Source organism: Haliaeetus leucocephalus, unplaced genomic scaffold (assembly GCF_000737465.1).
Source record: "Haliaeetus leucocephalus isolate CR32 unplaced genomic scaffold, Haliaeetus_leucocephalus-4.0 Scaffold149, whole genome shotgun sequence".
NCBI classification, from domain to species: Eukaryota; Metazoa; Chordata; class Aves; order Accipitriformes; family Accipitridae; genus Haliaeetus; species Haliaeetus leucocephalus.
Window position 1 is genome coordinate 1,468,710 of NW_010972585.1, and position 23,461 is coordinate 1,492,170.

The window sequence follows — 23,461 nt, forward strand, 5'->3', positions numbered from 1 at the left end:
ATGAAAAGTCTGTCGACTCTCTTCAGGCAATGGTACTAGCACAAGTTTCCCAGCACAAGAGAAACATGCTTTTCCATAAATGAATACAAGTGAAAAGCTGAGAGGTGGGAATCTACCCCACCTTAATTTAGGAACCTGAACTTAGGAAAGAATAGCTCTTTCTAGTGACCTTCAAAGGCACCAGCTTCATTAAATGTGCCAGTTAGGCAGTTTTATTGAAATTATTTCATCAGATGGCTAACACCTAGTGCAATTTAGGCAGGCTGGACCTCCACAATAGGAAACAGATAACAGACTGGTTTTCTGTGTACCCTCTAAACTTAAAGAAAGACAGGACCTGCCACAGAGTGGTGCAGAGCACCTGTGTTAGGCACCTAAAGCTGGATGGTATGGGGACTCTCCAGGGGCAACCAAATGTTAATACTCATCCCTACCTCTGGTGAAGTTAGTATGACCAAAAAAAAACAACAACCAAATCCTAGTGTGTGTGTGGGGGGTGTTCACATATTATTTGTGAAATCCAGAAGTGTCCTCAAACCCTGGTTGGAAATTCTGAATATTACTTTGCAGCTGAAAACAGTCATTGTTACAATATAGTAGGAACTGTTGGGTTTTGGTTTTTTTTTTTTCCCTCCCTTATTTCTTGTTCTTCTGAAAGATAGTCTCATAACAACTGTTAATGCAGAAAGATTGCACAAGGGTAAATAAATTATACAGGTAAAGAGATGCAAATGGTTTACATTGCTGTGCAATCTGTCTGTATCTATTGCTGGGCCACTGGAGGTTGGCCTGAGGTATAATACCTGGATGTAGATTTAGACTTCCCCAAATTTGGGAGATGCACTCATATCTGAGGTTACAGAACTGCATAGCACTGCCCATGCCAGCACACCAGGACTCATTGCTGTCCCCAAATAATAGTAGTAAAAAGAGTACTTCAGCATAATGACTTGAAAGTCAGGAGATGTACGTGTTTTATCCTTTTACTCTTTGAGGTTTATGAGTTCAAGCTTTCTCTCTCCAGCCGGTGTGGATGAGATGCAGTGTTAAATTTCAGAATTTCTTATGGAAGAGGGAGATGAGGCACTAAAAGGAAACACTAAGTATTGCACAACTTTTACTGAAGTAAGGACAACTGTCTACATAAAATAATGAGAACAGCAACAAAACTCAGTTCCTGGTCCAGTTTGGGTCAACATACCCCCTCTATGTCAAAGTTTTGGTTTGTAGAACTTGTCCTGTATTAATGAACAAAGTGGGAGCTGATGTTTTGCCAAAACCACCTGGCCCTCTACTTTCTTAATGCATCACTTGTCTTAGCTAACTGTGGGAAATGCAGCTGAGCAGGCATGAGAGCAAGAGCAGCCCTTCCTCGCAGTCTTGGCCTGACTTCCTACGTGCCTCTTACACAGGCTGCATGGGGAATGGAAATGAAGTGGTCGCGTGTTGGGGGTCACTGTTGCAAGTTTTCAATAGTAAACCAGTTAGGACAACAAATACTAAGTTTAAACACAGCTAAGAGAGAGGGAAATGTCTGTATCTGAGAAAATGACTCTATTAACAGAAATGCTTTTGACAACTACTGCATACTAAAACTCTCTGGAGAAGAGAAGGGCTGCACTTCAGCACCAGTCTGCTGTAGTTCTGGTTAGCTTTCCAAACATGTATCACCAAGGTCACTAAAGATAGATGTAGTCCATCTTTACAGAAAGAAACAGTGAGCTGTAAGCTGCAAGGTTCTTCATGAAGCCAGAAATACCTAATAAGCTGGAGAATTTTACTAGCTCCCTGCTGCTTTTTGCTCATGCTTGATGGATGGTTGTAGATCCACTGGCGATTCTCCAGACCTGCCTTGGCAATCATGTGGAACATATTATCCTCTCGGGCAGAACTGCCAAATCCATTCCAACCTTTCCACTCAGCTGTAAACCCAAACGCTTAAACACAAATCACTTACACGACAATGCGCTTGATTGTAAAAAAATTCCATAAAAGGCTGGAAAGGATACCAGTGAATTTATCCTCTCCACTGTTATGATCCTTCGGTCTTTCTTCTTCCCCAAAGGTCATGTTTATTTATTTATTTATATATGGCACTGAGGTGATAACAAAGCACTTACTTAGAGATTTTTAGGTAGACACCAACAAATTTACCCTTCACCTTCTGCTATAATGCTGTCTCCAGACTTACTTCTTCTGCTTCACGTGTTTTCATGCTTTTATGAAGATCAACAGCAGAAACCTCAGAAAGGACACTGATAGATCAGTGCAACAAAAATTTTGTCTGGATATCCAGCTTTGTAATTTTTAAATCCTTTCAACCTTTCAATCCATTTTACTGTGTTTGTCTGGAGTCATTGCCATAGCACATTGCAGTCACCTCAAGCAACTTCCTTCCCTAGTGTATGCAATCACATTTTTTAGTATGGTGAAGCCCTGCCCATTATATTAGTTGCATATGATATGAGAGCTCATTGCTTTAGACAAGCTGTTTCACCTCCATATGCCACTCATTTCAGAGTTGACCATCATGGCCGCTCTGATGTTCTACTCAGCTGTCAAGTCATTTGAAGCCCACTCCCATGTCTGAATTTTCAAATGTTGAACCCTCAGTGGAGGTGCTGTAAAGGAATAGCTCAGCTGTAGGTTGCTGATGGGGTAGAGCCTGGGGGATTCTGAAGGAGGCAAAACATTCGCTTAATTTCTTCATATCTTGTTAGCAGCAAAACCCAATGGGCTTTATGCAGGAGAAACACACATCACTGTCTGCAGACTGCCACTTGCAGGTGTTACAGTTTCACCCAGTTAACATCACATATATGCGTGTTTCCAAAATCAAAAGCTAGAGGGTCCTACAAGTGACTTCCTTTCCTTGTCTTAGCTAGGATTGAGAAAGTTACATTAAAAGTCCAAAGTCTAAAATCAGTACAAAATATTGGTGTTTCTTCCTCTACTAACCTTTCATGTATCACCAGATAATGTCTTTGAAATGAGGCGTTATTTGACATCTCTATGATATTATATGATAAATGGAGCTTACACTCTGCTGGCTGCTTTTCTTCTAACACTTGGGTGATTTTCTATACTAATGAAGTGGACTGAGTGGCTCTTCGGTTTTAATCACGGGACAATGTGATTGATTTCTGCACCAGTTTTATGTGGACATCTATGCAAGAAAGGCTCTGTCTGCAATAATTTCTTCTGTCTGGTTACCTAATGAGTTTGTTGATTCATTGATTGTGTCACTCAATAAGCTTTTAAAGACTTGTGGATTTGATTTACACTCTATGAATAAGCTGAGACAAGTTTTGAAAGAGAAACCTAAGATAGATACTTATGTCAGCAGAAATTAAAGATGTGAGTACTTTACCCTAAGGCATTGTTAATAGGGGTTTAATTTTACTTGATTTCAAATTCAGGGCAGAGGCCAATGAAAATTTCATTAATTTGTATGCTGTGGGAACTATATTTGCCAAATTGATTTGGGGGATTTGCATAATATGATGGTCTTAGAGCACTGTATAGAGTCTGACCCTTATATTTCATCCCTTTTGAAGTAGAGTACTTCTTCATTTTCATACTGCCTTATTCATTTATTCAGCTCTTGTAGCATAGTTATTACTTAATATAAAAAATAATTATCTACCAACTGAACACTGTTATTATTACTTTCATGTTGTCTTCTGTCATTGTTAGCAGAGTTAACTTTAAAAAATGATTTTTTTTCATGTTTAAATCATTCCCTTGTGTGAATAAACATGCAGACATAGAAACTTTTAACTCTGGGAAACATCAGTTCTTCTAAAGATTTTGTGCTAAAGACATTCCGTAACACCTCTGACTCATGGTTAGGGTAACATGTGGTGCCAGTAGAGAGTCCATAAGTGATAGAACTTTAGAACACTGTTGCGTATCAGAAGCAGGGTGATAGCAGGTTTATACTGATAGAAACAGAGGATGACAACAATAGTAATATGGGATAAATACAGAATATCTCTCTTTGTTATGGCTTACTATCAGGTGTGGTGATTACCACTGCAAGAATTATTGGAGTAATTTGCCTAGAAATTTGAGGACAGAGAAAATAGTGAGCTCTCCATACCTTGTGGTCCCATCTCTTCACAGAAACTCCCAGCCATATAGGTACCTACTCCTTTCTGCCCCAGTCTCAGCCCCAGCAGGCTTTGGCCAGATCCGTTCCTGTGCTTCTCCAGAACGGTCCTTAGGGAAGGCTGCTTTGTCCACTGATTCTAATACAAATCACATTATCAACCATCAAGTCTCCTTTTCCCAAATTACTTGCATTCATTCATCTAACACGCTTCTTTCTGCTGTACTTCAAGTTGCATCTTTCTTTCTCTAAGCTGTTCTTCTCCCAGGCTTTCTGTGTCACATTTTGTAGTTTACTGATTTCTTCAGTCTTCCCTAAAAATTTCCACATCCTCAGTAAAGTCCTGTTACTGCAGTCCCCATGGACATCTCTGGTTCTGTTTTATGCTATCAAACTTTCAAAAACTCTTTTCATTCTGCTCTTTCCTTGCACCACACTCTTTCCTTCTTTCTTTCACTCTTATTTCACGTAAGCCTTTTTTTCTGTTCCTCTTTATTCAGAAGTAAATGGCCTGAGATTAATGGCTTCTTAAATCATTCACATAAGCCATCAAATGGCTTATTTGAACTCAAGTAGTAAACTGGGGTTTAGCTCTTAGTTTTGTTCTTTACTACCTGGCTGGTTCCAAGAATTTAGTATCCCAGAGAAATGCCAGTCAGGAATGCACATATACTTTCAGATTATTTCCTGCTGATACAGTAACTTTGGGTTTGTGGTTTTTTTTTTGGTTTTTTTTTGTTTTGTTTTTTTTTTTTTTTGTTTTTGTTTTTGTTTTTTTTTTGTTTTTTTTTCTTTTTTCCCCCTGAACTCTTGACATTGGCCTTATTTTTGTAGAAGTTAGGAAACAAGTCTTCTGCATGTTTGTAAACTGAGGATATAATCACTTCCCTACCTCATATATTCCACTTCAGAAACTCTCTGGTCACCAGAGTCATCATCAGCAGACATTTGTCAAGCTCTCTCTCTTGTTTCCAAATCTTCCATCAGAAATTTCCTCTTGGCATCATTGTCACTTGACACTAAGGGGACAATCATCCAGTGAGCAAAAGCCTTGTGCATGTGAAAGAGAATAGCTGGGAATGCCTGCAGTGTAAAACCACTTTTAAAAATTTAATATTAAAACACTAAGCCAAAATGTGTTCTGCAGAAACCAGCCAGTCCTAAGCACGCTACAGTGGCCAAGCCATGATAATTGTTCCTGGGCTGAACAGCTGCACTGTCTTTCTCCCACAGAAATAAAAATGGTAGGAAATATGCCATGGAGCATGGCTTTATGTATTTGTATAACTGAAAACTTGATAGAAGCTGCAACAACACAAAGTATGTGAATATTATCAGGCTGTTTTATGAAGAGACAAACTGAGGGCAAAGGTTTATGGCTTGTCAAAAGCAACACATGGCAGAGCAAGGAGCTCTGGGCTCTACTCCTGCTTTACAAGCCTGTAAAAAGTACACTAGTGCCTAGCTCTTGCTATGTGGTTTAGATACATTACATTATTAACTTCCATCCTTTTTTTAGTGTATTACTGCTCTGATTGCCCACTAGTAATTTGGGGTAGTTTTACTGGACTGATTTTTGCTCTGAAGCTACAAGTGATCAACTACTAATCCTAACTCACAGCTTTCTGTATAAGCTGATACTGAGTGAGATCGAACATACGGGAAATTGTAATACTACCCTGGAGTTCAACACGCTCTTCCCTTGGTGTATTATTTCAACCTCCTCATGTTGTTCCTTCACAGCAGGAGGCTGCCATGCAGCAGAATTACTATGGATAACACATGTATATACACTCACAGGGGTCACTCACCATTGTAAATTGTTTATACAATCTACAGCACTGTATTCATAAAGGGGAGAATGAAAAGTCTTTGAATTTATACATTTTTTTCTCCAGAGGTATACAAAATTCTTTCCATATTTCTGATGGACTAAAAATTTTCCCCAGCATACTGACTCTCACAAATACTGCAAGCAGGAACTGTTTTGAATCTGCAGACATAATTTAAGTAAGTGAGAATGAAATTTGGCTAGGATAATCTTATTAATATATTGCTTTTGGCCCTACTTACGATGGCTCTTCAGCAAAAAGCTCCTGTGCTAGACACTGCTTTTGCTGTGTACTGAAATTGAGCATTGGTGTTAATCGAAGAGTCAGACCATGGTTTCTTGGGTTTGCCTGGGAAATATTTCCTTCATGTGAAGCCTCATGCAAGAGTGAAAGAAGGAGAAACGGTTCGTGTTATCTTTTTTAAAAAAAGGTACTGTTATTCAGTGAGGGACCAGCGGAGAACACAGGAATTCCTTACCACACAGATTCCAGATCCATCAAGGCATCTGTTTGCATTACCATTACAGTTGCATGGAGAGCATTTTCCTGAGCTGGTACGGTAAAATCCTTCTTGGCATCCCTGCAACGAAAAAAGAAAAAGTGTTTCCTATGCATATGTATTCGGAGAGTTAGATTTGGTTGAGAGGCAGGGCAAAGCAAGAATTACAACCGTCAGGTCTCCCCGGAGCACACTGCACAACCCCATCATAGCAGACCACACACACGCTGCTGAAATCAAGTCTGTTCTTTCACTCCCTGCCCCGGTGCTGGCTTTTTTGCCTTACAGTATTTAAGCTGTCAGCATTCCTGCCTGTGTCCTGCCCCTGGCCAGCAGCGGTTCCCTGCCCGTGGGTGAGGTGCTGGCAGATTCTTACCGCATTTTGTACCAGAGGATGAGTTAAATAGAAATGGTGATCCTTCTTCAGTAAAGAAGGTGTATCTATAGGAAAGGAATACCTTTTCCTTAAAGAAGAAAAGCTTTAGAAATTTGCTTTACATCAAAGCTTTGATGAGCTTTGGATGAAGAGCCTAGAGGAGGCAGAAACATATCTACAAAGATAATGCCCTTCTGAATGAAAGCTGGCTGGCTGCTGTGGGAGGCTACCAACGCAGGTCTGTCTGTGGGACTGGTGAGATGTGCCAGCAATAACCTGTTGTCACTGCAGGAAGCAATCTGTCGCAGGGAGGTACAGCAGTTCTCCCATCATTCTTCATGTGACATAAGAAATAAATGGGGGGGGGAGATTGTATGAAAGGTAAATTTTTCTTGTTATTTCTTAAATGTGTGGCTGTGCCTGGTGTATATAATTTAGTATTGTTGATAACTTACCAAAGCTTATCAAAATTAAACAGAAGATTGTAAATATCTAAATCACCTTCTTTTAAATACTAATTAATTACTAATACTATTTATAGTATAGTATATATATAGTATATAATAATACTAATTACTAATACTAATGGAATAACATAAGGAATCAGAAACATAAATGAAGACTTTAAGACTGGAAAATAAAAAGAAAATGAAAGAGGATAGCTTTCATTTGATATGGTATGTGTAAATTCTTGTTCTCCTCTGAGGAACTTCTACCTCATTATGCAAAGCTGGTGAGACACGGACAGGTTGACCTCAGGAGCAACCTCTGCTACTCAGGCAGCACCTGCTCACCCTATGCAGTCTCCTTGTGTCACGTGTGTTATGTCAGATCCATGCAGAATCGTGAATTTTTTGATCCTAAATCTCTTACCCTTGCCTAACTCTTGCAATGATGTTGCAGAGCTGATGTGAAGGCCCTAGCGTGTAATTTAGATCTCCAGAAATTTAGCACACCCTGTTTCTGCTAGCATTTACAAACACTATCCCTGAGGCGGCTGTCAGAGCCTGAGATATGCCAGGCTCTCCTGCAATATTTTTTTGTGACTGCCTCTACAGCACTTTGTGTATTCTGTGGCTCTTGAGGTCACTTACCCTTGCAAAAAAGTGGGAAAAGTGGGAAGTTCAAGCAAATCAGAAGGGTATGATCCTCCTGGCATTTGTATGAGCTGTGAGGCTTCTTACTATATTGTACTGATCTAATTAGGATTAGATTTCCTTTGTGTCTCCCTCTTTTTCCTAGGTTGCCCTGAAATAAAGGATGATTTCTTTCCTGCACTGAGCTAACCATCGCTTCTCATGCCTGATGTAAGCTTTGACATGAACAGCAGGTCTACAATACCAAATGCAGCACTGCTCAGTGATACCTCCACCAGCTGCAAAAACTAGCCCGCGAGTAGTCTTGCCGAATAGCCCTGTTGGTGCTGTGGCTAATTAACCCTGGCACAGTGCTATGGCCAAATTGCTTCTGGGACCTGAACTTGTACATCTGCACGTCGCTGTCGTTAGAGCTGCGGAGCACTGTGTAGCAAGAGTGAGCAATCCCGAGATTCATCTGCATGTCAGCTTCCATTCTCAAGGGTGGCTAGATACTTTTATCCAGCCAGATAAGCTGCTTGTTTAGAAAATAAAGTATCTTACGAGATGACTAACAACGAGCTTTGAAAATGAGGTTTACAAATGAATCATGAATCCAATCTTATCCCAGAGAGCTGTGAGAAGCTGAGATGAACATAAATGGAAAACTCAGTTGTCTTTAAGATTCTTACACACAATATTTTATCTGGTTTGCTTTGGAAACACTTTCTTAGATAATAGCTCCTAGGAGGAAAAACCTTCATACCATAGCCACTTTGGGACAGCAGGAATACTATCTATTTGTACTGCTTGTTTCTTTCAGTTGTTTATTCTTAAACACAGAGCTGTAGGACTGGCTTCCACCAGACTAAGGATTTCAGCTGAACGATTACGCCACACACTGTGGAAGGGAGACAGTTAGTTTCTCAATTGAAAACAGATTCTTATCCCAGTGTCTGTCTTGGCAGTATTTCTCTCCACCCATACAGATCTAAGGCATGTTATATTCTCTGATGCCCCTCAACTGGTGGGTGGCCCTAGCTGGTCCATTAGTGTCTGCCCAAAAGCTTTCTTGGTTTTGCAGGTCTAAGCAGAATAATTTTTTACTTACAATGGTGAATATGAACAATGGAAAGGTATGAGTGCATGTAAAGGTGACAATGCAAATCCTTCAGTCAGCCATAAAGATCATCTCCCCTACACTTCGATTAAGGGTAAGCCTGCACTGCAGCCATGAGTGAGCTTTCATCGAGCACTCACCCAGCAGTAACAAGGTAGGTGCAGTTCAGTGCAACGTCACTGGTTCCAGCTGTATGGGCAGGGTTGTACAGTCTTTGCTGAAGTCCACTGGGAACCAGTTTACCTCCTATTATGAGCAGACACATTTCTCAGTTCCTCAAGACATCTGCCTCAGTTTTGGGTGCCTCTGCTATTCTCGCTGTCAGAGCCCGTCTTGAAAATGAGACACAGGGTCCTAAGTCACCTGGGTATTTTTTGGCAACATTTTTTCCCCACATTATTCAATTCATCACAAAAACTTGGAAGGTCCTGATGCTCACTATTTTAATACAGTATTTTAAACAGTGGGTTGCATCAATTTAAACCAGTAATGAGGTATTGACAATCAGTGCTATGAGGGAGGTGGGAATGAGGGGAAAATGGGATCCAGATTGTTTCCTTTGGGTTCAGAAGTTTTCTCAGGCATTCTCAATTATTCTGATATGTTTTTGTTGCTCCTTGCCCTACTAGTGATAATGGAGTGATTGGTTAGTTGTTCCAGGGTGTAAGCCAACATCGTATTTATAAAAAGAAGTGTCAGAGTGTTGAGCTAATTGAGGGATTCAAATGGCCGAATGTTCTGGGAGCACAAAATAATTGCACACAAAGCACAAACAGGTCTGGAAAAAATGGAAATATCCTGCCTGAAAAATCGTTATGTAGGCAATTGAGTGAGGAACATTTCTGTCCACTGTCTGTTTCTGAATGGCGAAGACAATTAGTAGGCCAAAATGCTAGGTCTGCATTAGCAATTATGTCTTCACAGTTATTAGATTTTTTTTGCCCGAGGGACAACATTCATTCCAGTTGAAGCTGAAAAGTCCAATCTAATGTGGACCTTGCTGAGCTCTTGAAAATCTTTTACACTCATAGTGCCTTTATTTCCCCAGTTATTTTATTTGCATCTGAATTTAATTATTACATTCCTTAAAAACAAGAACCAGCTGCAGTGCTGAAAGCGCTGTGGAGCCTGTAGTCATATTCTGTTTCTTCAGCCCATTCTGTTGGTATGGGTGCAAGATGGGACTGAAGATGGAAGACAATCTGCATATACAGGGTATGAGTTTACTCCCATATTATATTCAAGCAGTTCCACTGATTTCATTGCAGCTGCTCCTGATTTGTGCCTCCATAACTGAGGGCAGAATCTGGTCCCCGTTCCTTCCCTGCTGCCAGCTAGTAGTAGCGGTGCAGCCGTGCCAGGGTAGCTATGTTTGCTGTGACCCTGCCTCTTCTGGCTTGCTTTTCCCAAAAGAAGAGTGTTGTGCTGGTAGCATGCACGGAGTGTTCTCTGTGGTTACATCTGCACCAGCCAGATGTAGAAGGGCAAGGCATGGTTTCAGGCACTGGCTTATGATCGTCCATACTGACTGACGGTTAATTTTCTGCCTTGATTTTGCTGTTTGACAGGTTGTGATTTTCCTGACAAGGTCCAGGAACAGCTCAGAGCATGGCATCTCTGTTAGGATGTGTTCCCACAGGGAAGCCTGTGTGGGACTGTTTTTTTCTGGGCAAACACAGAGAGAGCTTTCGCATGTGAACACGAGCTGTGTTGTGCTACTTGACCAGGAGGTCCTCGCACTGCTTTATTTGGTAATACAGATGTAGCCATTGACTCATCTAATGGTAAGAAAACATGGCATGTTTCTTCAGTTACTATTGGAACTTGTGACTTTCCTGTGAAGGTATAAAAGCACAAAAGGTCTCTTCCTTCCACAATAAAAGGCTCCCTTGGATCCACACCAGTGTTTGTTATTTCGAGTTTTCTCTTGAGTGCTGGGGTGCCTGAAAGGATGTGATTCAGGGTTAAACAGTCTACATTAAGACATTTCAGCCTTTGTAATATTCATTATACTCATGCCTACCAGTCTTGGGCCAGGAATCTCATTACATTCGATTCAAAGCAAACCCAGAAGACAAAGATGGTGCTTGTCTCCAGGACCATCCTAAAAGAGGAGACAGCTGGTGCGCTTGGGGAACTGAAGCTGAAGAACAGCACTCAAAGTAGCAGTCATGGCACATGAGCTGCCACATCACTGCTAAGTTTAGCGTCAGCTGAGACTTGGTTGTAGCTGGCCAGCAGTCTTGTGGTCTTTGCTGCTAGAGATGGAGTCAAAAGATGTGCTTCCTTCCAGGTCTGAGAAGGATCCTCAGTGCACTGCGTGGATGTTCAGACATGAAGGCAAAGATCAAACGTTATTACTTAGTAGATTCTCACTTCAAAGGTCTGTTCAGGATAGTAAAAGTGAGTGCAGGTTGGGCACAGTTGAATCCTATGAACTCATGGGCTCGCGATGAAATGAAAATTAACCTAATTAACCTAATATCCCAAATCTACCTGCAAAAATACAAAGAAGTTCTACCCTGTGCCATAAACACCTGTATTTTGTGTAGAAGGGTGATATTTGATGCCAAGAGGCAGAAATGCACATTTTTTTAGTTTCTGGCAGCCCCCTCAAATTACTTCTTCATAGGCCAAGAGGCTAGACAAATGACTGTAGCATAATTTATGGTATGCTACCCAAGTCACAGTAACTGTTCCTGATCATGCTTTTTTAGTCTTCAGTGGAAGAGAATTAAATTAATTCTCATTACCTGTCATCTGGTGATGGTCAAGCACATACATCGATAGTTACCTCTGGCTAAGCTGGCATACCACAGCTTGTTCACCTGCTTTAACTTGATGGTGTAGCAAGTTCATTGGACATATAGTTTCATTTTGAAAAGATTTTTGTGCATTCAAGTTTCCATTTTTCTGCAGTCTGACCTGTTCTGTAAAGGTGGTAAAAATATTGTCAGAAGACATATTCTTAAGGGAGCTTTAGTCCGAGAACTGTGAAGTCTGGTGTGATAGGCTATCTCTCAATCCAAACATCTATGGAGAATTGTGGCATACTGTGAATTATTTGCATAATAATATTTATCACTTGAAGTTGATTGATCAACAGTTTCAGAACTGTGGGACCCTCAAAAGTCCTCACTGTCTGTTATGGAGTGAAAGAAGAAGAAAAGAAAACAAACTCTACTTGAACATTATCAAGTTTCACCTCAAAGCCCAGGGAAATGAAAAGAGAAAAATGTTGCTCCTCTGTCTGGTATAACAGGCACAGTATCAGCCACAGATGCCTGTCAAGCTAGGACACATGAGTAAATAAAGCCCAGGTTTTTAATGCATTGGTGAAAATAATCAGACAAATTGAGTGGAGCAGTGGGTTCTTCCCTTCTTGACAGTTTCCCATCAAGGTTTAATGTTTGTCTGGAAGGAACAGTTTAGCCAAACAGAAGTTTAGGACTTGACATAATACTCTAACCCTGAAACTCTCCATCCTTTGCTATACAGGGGTGAATGAATACTCTAAACATCCTCCACCCATTTTAAAATCCATGTGTCTAAAAGAGAGACCAGTCTGCTGGAAGTGCATGGCATTGCCATGGAAACAACAGCCCTCTGCTCCTTGGGGACATTTCCAAACCCAACCCAAACATGCTTGCTTTTGTTTATTTTTTTATGAGCAGTATTTGGAATTGGCAGCCACAGTTCTGAGGCCTTTTTGAAGATTGTTTGCTTAGGTCAACTTGAGATAAACAGCCTACTGCCCTTCCTAAAATTAAAGATGTTTTCGTGCTTGAATATCTCCCAGTACTTTCATTTACATGATTATTTATTAGAAATAAGAACATTAGAGAAACAAGTCTGAGAAAGAAGTCCTCTACTGTACGTTTGATGCTATTCCAATTTCTCTGGTCTCCTCAGAATGGGTAGGACTCTCTTCCGAAGAGATTCCTGCTCTTTCTCACCTACAATAGGGTCTTCACGTTCAGAAATACCCAACCCCTGGCCAAGCGCTCACAGCAAGCACGCCGAATTTTCAGCATTCGGCAGATCCCACCTGGCATGCCTATGTCAGCCCCGAAGCCAGTCCCAGGCTGAAGCCCAGAGGAGCCCCGTGCCCCAGGTGCTGTGCCGTGCTAACACAGCTGTGGCCGTGCAAGTACGGGGGTGTCCTGGCCAGCAACATCTGCAGCTGCGTAGGACTGGCTGTGTAAAGCCCAAACCACAGCAGGCTGGGAGTCTTCAACGTGGAGACATCCACATGGGAAGAAGCCAGCTAGACACCCTTTGTACGGTTTAGTTTCTTCTCTACTAAAATGCATCTAAAGTAGGTCAGCTGTGCTGGTTGCTCTCTACTGACTGTGAAGGGGGACTCAGAGGGCTAGCTCACGTGTAGGTGCCTGTACTGCGTACAAAGTCCAGGGAAATAAAACATCTTGCACATGTCAGATGTGCTGTGCTGTGTAGAAGTGTCCAGGTTATGACTGCTGTGCCATAGATCTGGCCAAACTGCTGGACACCCTGTACCTTTGGAGAAGTGCAAAGGCTCCTGACGCTCTGTTCCACCAGTCAGTATCTTCAGGTAGAGAAAGTGGATGCATCTAAAGGAAACCTTGGGGTCTGACAGGTCTGAGCGATTCTCTTTCTACATTTGAGTTAGGCTGATTCTGGCAAGTTCAGAGCATGAACTTGAGTGTTTCCCTTTGTCCAGACAGCGTCTCCTCTGATATTTACAGGTCGGTCTCCAAGGAAGCTGTATTATATCACTCTGCACTGGTGGCACCTTCACCACTGAATACTTGTGCATTAAAAAATCTGCAAACAGAATCTTTTCAGCCCATCTCTGAGATATGTTTGTTTTTCTTTGGAAGGCTGAAAGCATACATATATGCTAGCACATCTAGTAAAGCTATAATTCTTAGGAAGAGTTTTAAAACACCACTGGACATTTACTATCTGGAAATTGATTTTATTGCTGTTAGTAGCTCAGTCCTGCTTCAACTTGATGGCTTTGGGCAGCATAGAACGTGTTTAGGAAAGAAATCTGTAAGAAATTATTAAGACTTTGTATCGTCATCCAAAATACTTGGTGCTCACTGCAATGACTTTAGTTCTGATACGTGCCTGTGAGATATAAGATTATCCCATTTTACAGAGAGCAAAACTTATCCCTGCCATCATGTTAGTGCTGCTGTGTTCATTCCTGGCTCAAGGTGGGGTTAAGCACTGTAGATACAGCTGGAAAGAAGAGCGCTCATGCTGTGAGTGGCTTTGACAATCTCCAGAACTAGTGACTACTAGTCCCAAATAACTACACCGCAAAGCTCTAGCACAGAAAGGAGCACAACCCCATTCTAAGGACACCTTCTGGTTCCCTCCAAAAGGAACACTTTTTGCTGCACAAAAAATACTGCTTTGCCAAATTGCGATGTAAATAAACAAAGTGTTTGACTCCATGGACATCCTAGCTTAAAACCACTCTGGGCAGGCACAAATTGTATGGCTTATCGTGCTTGGAAATCATTAACTACAAAACAATCTTCTTTACCTTGGACAGATATACAAGTCTACTTCTGGTGTTTCATTCAGCAAGAAAGTACTGAGGGCGCCAACATGACTTCTACATCTGCTTTTCAGCTCAGGACAAAATTGACTTTCAGTGCGTTTAAACATGGACTTCTAAAATCCAGACTGCCAGTTGTAGACTGATGGACATTTGACCATCTTGCTCCCTGGGTGCAAAGTAACAGACGATTCAAATTCCTCAGGTCAAAGACATGTAATTCATAAGCATAGACACAAAGATTTAGTTCTTCTTCAGTCTGCTGGGGAAGCTACGCAAACAAAAAGAGCTGTGATAACACTGCACCCCACTGTCCTGACCTTCCTGCCTTTGGTGACCTGCAGGAGAAACCTCTCTCCATTTGTAGCCAAAACATAAAACCCAGCAGATGTACAGTATGCACTGCGTGCAACTGCAGCTCGGTGCTGGCCCATGCTACCGGTGCGCAGCACACTCAGGAGCCCCGCGCTCTTTGCCCTCTTACACAGCCACCATGCACTTTACTGACCATGGAAAAAGTGCTTAACTGCTGGAGGTTAAATTTTGGCTCGAGCTTTCAGCATATGTAATATTTAGGAGTGTCTTGTGACTGCAGGGGGTCTCAAAAGTGTGTGTGTACATGGGGATGTACAAGGGTTAAGTGGGGGGAAAGCATATAGCTATATTTGCTCTGCAGGACCCTGCTGCTGACTCAGCCATGCTGGTTGCTGCCTTGGTCTCAGAGGACTGGATGGACTCTCACGTTCACTAGAAAACCTATGAACTGCACTTGCTGTATACGGTCAGCAGACAGGAGAACCTGCATGCATTTCACTCTTTTCTGAATGCATAGGCAGCTGCACTGGGTGCATCAGACACTGCGTTTACCAGACTGAATTGTGTTTATTAATTAATGCTCTGATTTGAATGGTCTACATGGACACGTCTTTAAGTTACGGAGATGGAGCCCTATTTCTGGCAGGGGATGAACTGCCAAAAGCTTTTATCCCCATCTCACGTCTTATCCAGCCAATGTTGTGCCCATCCAGGCAGTGTGTGATGCTCCGGTGTACTTCACGCTTAGACTTTTCCACTTTTGTGCGTGGGGAACTCATGGGCGCTAGCTCACCGGCTTTTGCTGGAAATGCTTTTGCAGCAAATATTGACTACAGCTGAGAAACATCATTAAGTGAGTTTTGGGATGAATTTAACTGGTAAAGGTTAGAGCTATGCTGGTTTTGTCTGTCCCCAGGAGACAGTACATATTTTACAGGTACATGTAAGATATCTGAGCACTGTGCCTCAGCAGGTAATCTGCCTTTGTTATTTGGCCTAGCTAACCATGAAAGACTGTCTTGCCACACTTCATAACTAGGAGATAACAAATCACTGAACCCAGCATCAGGTGCTGTGAGACACCTCTGTATGATCAGATTCCTGATTCCTGTTTTCCAAAAGGGTAGGACTGTCAGTGATAACAGCATGCAAACAGAGCCTGTAATATTATTTGCTGCTTTGAATATTATTTGGCATTGCTCCTCTTCTTCACAGCTTTTATTCTCATCTGTTCCACACATGAACACTAGACTGTTCACAAGATTGCCAGCAATGTGTAATCAAGAAATGCAAAGCAAAGCTCTGCATTTTTCCCTGTAATAGCTACTATGGGAGAAGCTTAAGAGGGTGGTCTCTGTCTCTCAACAGCTGAAATGGTTGAGTTAACAGATGGCTGCATTTAAACACTTGGATTTTTTTACTCCTCCAACCTGCCAAAAGGATCCACCTCTACTACTACGTTTGATCTAACTATGGTAGGCCATGTAGACAAAGGATCTCATGATCTGATGGATCCTATGTGAAGTGTATGACTTGGGGTAAAATTTGTCTAATTAAATTCTCCCTGCTTTGTTTTGTTCTGATTTTTTTGAGGCAGGAGAGAGAAAATATTTCTAGGTGGTGTCCTTGGGCTCTTTATATACAAGTGTTTGATGACAGCTCTGGTATTGTCCTATCTGTTATTCATATCCCTGCCACTTCTTTACAATCATAACTATATAGTTGCAAATAATTTGTTTATCAATTTCTAGCTCTTGTGTCCCCAAAATTTCTATGGATTTTAATTTGCCAAAGGAGAAAGAATAATCATATGGATAGAGATTTATGCAGTTACAGTTTCCTCAAAAGCATAGCGAGTACTTGTAGCAATGAGGGGTTTGCTGCAGACAGCCTGTTCCAATAGGTCAGTTTATATATAGTGAGGCATTGATTAAATTCATGGCTCCCCAGTTTATATTTATAGCACACATTCACTCTAGTTTTTATTTATAGGTTACCTTTTAGTCTTGTCTATATTATATGTCTCTCTTGTTGGCAATGAGGCTTGAATGCCATTTAAATGGTCTTACAGTAAATGCCAACCAGATGAGATGGTCGTTCATTGGCCCTTCTTGGGGGAGGCCTCTGTACTTCTCTTGAGCTGTTTCTATTAATGGAGCATCTGACCATTATGCTGATGGGTTGTGGATCTTCATCTGCCCCCATTGGCTCCCACAGCCCTTCTGCTGTTGCCTTGTCCTCTACTCATGCTCGTGTCCTGCCTGTCCTGGTTTCCATTTGTCCTCCTACTCCTCTTCTCCACTTTGCCTTTCCCTGCACCTGGTTCTAGTCACTCATCCACTTCATGACATACCCTTCACCTCTAATCTACTAACATCCTCACAGCAACAGTTTCATTATGTTGTTTGAAATTAACATAAGGAAAAATATTCTTTCTCACTGAACAGATGAGAAACTCATCACCTTGTTTCTGTGCATGATCTCCTCTGCCCCTAACTATGTTCATAAGGGTATTGGGACTCAAGAAAACACATTCTTCTGCTCATCTCTTGTGTGACCATGAACATTACTTTCACTCAGTTTCTCTGTCTGTAAAATGGAATATTGACCACAGTCACTCAGAATCTCAGTAATCACAGAATGGTTGAGGTTGGCAGGGACCTCTGGAGGTCATCTGGTCCAACCCCCTGCTCAAGCAGGGCCACCTACAGCTGGTTGCCTGGGACTGTGTCCAGGTGTACCCAATGTCATCCACAGCAGTGTACCCAATGGAATCCCAGATTACAGTGTCCTACATGGACCCAGTGTAACCCACAGCAGTGACACAGTCAACAACTTCATGTCTTTTAAGAGAACTAGTCAGAACTGCCAGGAATAATAAATATCCCCACATGGGCAGACATTTTTGGTAGTCATGATCTGCTTGTTTCAGATGCCTGCAGTGAATATAAAGCCATTGCTGGACCCAAGAGTTCCAGTCTTTTTAATCCAGTGCTGACAGAACTTTTTCAGCTTCCAGCTAAACAGCCACGTTTTAAAGCCAATTGCATATTTACCCAGCACTACTTGGCATTGTGCTGTCTTTTCTTTTTTTTTCTCCATACTTTCTAAGGGATAGACCACACTCCGGTATTTGAGGGCAACTTTTATGAGTGACCTGCAAGGATTTACTGCCAAGGCATACCAGATATATGAAAAGGATTTGTCAAAGAGGGTAGGGAGAAAGAGAAAGAATTACATTTCAGTGTTAAAATTTCACATGAAAAGTTGAAACTAACTTTGTAGGAGAGCTTTTAAGATATTTAAGGAAAATCTGTTTTCTTCATAAGAGGAAGGAAATACGAATATGGAAAAATCGATTTGATATAGAAGTTGTTTTTGTTAAACTGTCTTTCAGGGCATTTGTTTTTGTTAGATACAATGATTAAAACATTTTCCTTTTCCTGAAAAAAACAAATAAAGAACTGGAGCTCCTACTGAAGGTACAAATAACATTAGTTCTGCTGATAATTTCCCCTTAACCTGTCCTGTTCATTTCTCTTAGTTTGCTACATGCATCTTCCTAGACCAGGTCTTGGCTATGGAGGAGGTTGCTGTAAGTTCTTCCAACCACTCAGTTAAACAATAATTAATTTTAAAAATAAAATGCCCTGGTGATGCCCTTTCTAAGAGCTGTCATACTTCACTCTAGCTTAAGTTATCATTTCAAGAAATAAATGAATTTCAAATTCCCAGACCTTGAGTAATAGCAAATTCAAGACTGTCTTTGTACTTGAACCTATAAATCCCTATGAAGCGACATTTCAGAGGGATCTTTGTCTGTCTTTGGGGAATGAGACTCTCAGAAGTTAATAACTGACCTGTTGGCCAGACGTGCTCTACCATTAAAGTCATCATAAAGAGAGATAGACAGAAGTCCTGCTTTACACCGTGAGGTACTCCACAACACGCAGACAAAAGCAGAGATCTGCTCTGCAATTTTATTTCTTCTCCGTTGTTTTTTTGCTAAATTTACCTGAGCTTTGAAGCCTCACAAACCTAGAGAATTAAAAACAAACAAGCTTGCTCACCAGCTTCCCCTTAGGCCTCCAAGCTCTATTTATAATTTCTATAAGCCTTCATCACCTCTGGTCTACAGTATCAAATTCTTCTGAACTAGAAAGGTCACATTCTAACTATTATTACTGGAGAAATTAATTCAGTGTGTGATGTCATAGCTAGACAGTTAATTACTCCATTTAATACGACACTACAGCTGCTAGAGAACTGTCTGCATGCAAAAAGCCACTCTATAGTATTTACCATTTCAAGGGCAGAAACTTAACGCAAATTAGCCATTTGCAAATTCAAATTTATTTTTAAAATTGTAAACATTACTGAGAGGAACACATTCTTTACCTTAATCTCCAAATCAATATTCATGATAGTTTTATAATAAGCACCCTGGTGTAGTACATTAAATTCCTGTATTGTTCTCTTAAATTTCTGACATTGTTAACTGTGAACTATTTATTACTTCCAGTGTTCCACTGATGTTGTAAATTAGGAATTAACCAGAAGTTGGTGAAGAGTTTTGGGCCCAATGCTGGTAATCTTTTTTTATCCACTTATCTTGACAGGTATCTCAGTTCTAATTGCATTTAATAAGATTACAAACTAAAGCAATTATGTGAATTACACAATAACAAGCTTTCTGTTTTGTTATTTAGCTTGCAAATGTAAAAGCAAATTCTTTCTTGCTGAAATAGTCATTCAGTGAAAACTCCCAATATTGTTGCATATTCTTATTTTTTAAATTAAATTCTAAGATGTGATAGGTTCAGTGAAAATTAAAGCCTCACTGGGTGCATTTGCCATAGATCTGGGCAAATTAATTTAATAAAGAGGTTTTCTAGGTAAGTGATATGAAATGCTCATTAAAGCTGCAGTGGTGTGTTTTTCTGAAGCTGAGTAATTTGAATCTTCAAACATAAAAAAATAAATAAAGCAGTCACTCTGGTTTTGAATCTGTAGTCTTTCTCAGTAAATGAACTGTTCGATGAATGATGAAACAAATGAAGCCTTATTTTCTGTTACTAGCATCCTTTCTGTCACCCCCTGTGTGTGGATTTCAATATTATCCCTTTTTTGTCTGCATCCCCAGTGATGCTCCCACCTGAGAGCACGGGGCTGTGTCTGGCCAGTCTGCAGCTGCTAAAGAATATATCTGATGACTGAATTGAGTCTGATTTTCCAACTGTTGCTGTGTTAAGCAACGGCTTAACACTGTAAGATCTTCATCATTACAGAGGGTTTGAGCTCTCCTCAGAATTTACTGAAAAAATTGTGATTGCCTTAAGGGAGACAGGACAAGGCCCTAACAGTAACAGCCTCATTTGAAAACCTCACTTGCTGACTTATTGCTGACAATTGGGAATATTTATGTATCACCTGAGGAGTTATCAACTCATCAGCTTCCAAAACAGAAGTCTATTTTTGATGAAAATTAAGAACAGATTATGACGTTGATGGAAACCATCTTCCCAAAGTTTTAGACAAGGAGCTCAGAGATTGCTAAAACTAAAACTAGCAAGACTGAAACTAGTTGCTCCAGTTCTAGGTAAAATCCTGCTGGCAGGGGAGATACAGAACAAAAGTTACCTCTATTTCTCCCTGTTGCATAGTAGGGCTAGCACTCAGAGAAAGAGTGAATATGTCTAATTGCACATGGGTAATCCCCAAACCAATAAGCAAAGCAGAGCATGGGCAACAGGGAAAAATGACAAGGAACCCCCTTCCCCAGCCCACTGTCACTCTATGTTCTTGTTCTTTGAGTGGGCTTGTGCGTACCTCCGTTGTAGTAGGGACAGACTAACAGCAACTCTCACAAAAACAAGCGATAGCTGAAAGCCAGATGGCTTTATGCAGAGCAACAACATTATCTATTACCTTGACTAAGTAATTGTATTTAATTTAAAAAAATTTTCCGGTGTTGAAAATGTTTCCAGACTGTTACTCCTTCCCCAGTCCAAGTGGAAAACAAAATGCCATTCAGCAACAGAGATGGGGTTGGATCCAATATAAACATTTTTCAGCTAGGCATTCTCCGTAGAAGTGCACAGTCATTTTTTCCATATACAGTGGGAAAGACAAAGCCTCTGCTTAAAAGGCATGCTTCTCCAAAAAGGGGGAGGGCTAAAATGTTTTAGCTGTCTACAAGCTGGCTAAGAATTAGAGATTAATACCAACCTCTGCTCTAATGTACTTATTACTACAGACACTAAGTAAAAAACTTACTCTTACGGATGCTCACTGGTGGAAACAGAAAATCTGCAGTTGGAAAGGTAGCTATTTGATTTTCCTCTTTCAAACAAAATGCCAAGTTCATTCAAGGAGAACAATTTACAGGAAAAGGGATGAATAATTCTGTGTTGTTTCCTCATTAACCACCCTCCACCCAGTCCCTACAAAACATTCACATGAAATGTGTGTTCTGAGTCATACTTTATCCTCCTCAGTCCCCCAGATAAGTGGGCCATAATCAGTTGACAAACTACAGCACTCCCTGAGAGATTTCCAGATAGAGACAAAAATTTGCAAGGGATAAAGAAGAAAAGTGGCCTTTGAAGCAGGTACAACTGTGCTCGTGGGACACTGTTAAAACTGAGGGAGTAAATCCGAAGCTTCCTTTGATTTCCCCTTTTGCAGCAATTTTCCCCACCCCAGATTTCTAGTATTTCCTGCTCTAATTTTGCAGCTCTTTGAAATGTTGGAATCACAGTAAGAGACATACAACGATCTACTTGACCAATGGCCATGGCTTCAATTTAAAAGCCTGTTAGCACGAAACACAAACCAATGTGAAAATCTTGAAAGATCAAGAGAAAGAGCTTCCATCCACCTCCCCCTCCCAAGGGTGGCCCAACTGTGGACAAACCAGGCAGCTGCTGGGGATGGCTGACGGGCAGGGGCTGTGTTTTGGGGCTGTTCTCAGAAATAGGGCTTCCCCCTTCACCATCCCAGCACTTTTTAAATGTGTGGGAAGGAAGTGAGGCAGCTCGGCGTGGTTAACTACAAGCCTTACGTCCAGCGTGGAGGTGGGCAGAGGCTGTGCTCTGAAAGGAGAGAGGAAAAGCCAGGGCTTGGGAGAAGGGATAACCTGCCCTGAGCTCTCACTGCCTCTCGGCCCCTGGCTTGTTTCATCATAGACATAGTCTGATAATGAAGAAATTAGTTTCTTCTTGTCTCAAAAAGGGTGGAGAATAGATGCATCAAGAGGAAAACCCCACATTTTCTTTCCTCAGCCCTCACAAAAATCCATCTCCCAAACCCCTGTTTCCAGCTGACCTTAAAGGGAATTAGCTGGTGCCTTAGAGACTCTGCTGAGACTCCGAAGACAATCCTTGCCATTGATGGGAAGCAGGGAGCCACAGAAAACCACAAACCTGCGAAAGGCTGAGTAGGGCACACAAATCCCCTCTGACCTTACTCCATGTCTAGACCTTCCCCCTGAACCTGCCCACCTCCCCCCCGAATGGATCTGTGCCCAGCACTGGTGCTCCGGAGACCTCGCCGACCCTCAATGGGCCGGGCTGCGTTAGTTTTTCTGGGGTATGTAGGATTTTAATAGCTGGGGTAGGGAGGGCTGTGCCGTGTTTTGCCCTGTCAGGTCTTTCTTTTTTTTTTTTCTTTTTTTGGATACTGGAGCAGATTTTCTCTGGATAAGTACTTGCTTCCACAGAGTGCTTTCAAGGAAGGGTCCCTGGAGCCAGGAGTGGGGAGCACAGCATAAGGGAGTCATGAACGGTAGGCTGTCTGTGGCTGTCCATGGGCTCTCATCCAGGATCAGAGGTGGAAAACCACAGTGGGAAACCCTAGGACATATTGGCCTTACAGTCACCTTGGCAGACAAGAAGTCTGCTCATCTCTTGCTGCTCAGAAAGCCTTTCGTAGAACAGTAACAGGATGCATCGTAGGGTCATAACAAGGTACCGCACAGCCCAGAAACACTCTGGTTTAGGTGCTGGTTCCATGTAACTTTTTCTTCCACTTTACACCAATGGTGAAAGGCTGAACGAGTTCATTTTCATTCTTTTTTGTTGGGAAGACAGTCAAACAATGATTCAAAGCCTTACAGTTTTAGCTAAAATGACTATTTTTACAGATCATATTGGAAGTTGTTCATGCAGGTAGAGACTTTTTATTCAGTAATTATTACATTATGTTTCACATTAACATTCAAGTGTGCCAGTTCTTCCCGTGCTCCCTGGCTTCCATGTGTCATGACTTAAACAATAACATTTTAGTTCGTCTTACAGTCTTGTAACTTGCAAGAGTAATTTCTAAAATATTTTTCACAACCCTCTATTATTCTTTGGCTCCTATTAGGTAACTTAGTAACTTGAATGCTGGGGTTTTAGCACTGTTTCTTGCTGATTTGTCTTAAAAGAAAAAAAGGGAGTTCTAGTTTCCTGAAATATTTATTTTAAGAAAATAATCATCTAAAAATTTGCACAATACAGCTAAACAGGAATGGCAAAGCTAGACAGTATTTACTGCATTTTAGTCAATCTCTGTTTGCATTGCCAAATACACACTG

The 23,461-nt window shown here is 41.3% G+C and overlaps 1 protein-coding gene across 1 annotated transcript in view; it reads right to left on the bottom strand.

The window, feature by feature from the left end:
- LAMA4 (laminin, alpha 4) overlaps nt 1-23,461 on the bottom strand; it is a 104,000-nt gene that overhangs the window by 74,080 nt on the left and 6,459 nt on the right. The window contains exon 2 of the mRNA XM_010561672.1: nt 6,422-6,523. Within this exon, the coding sequence (XP_010559974.1) occupies nt 6,422-6,523 (102 nt within the window). The remainder of the gene's footprint in view (nt 1-6,421; nt 6,524-23,461) is intronic.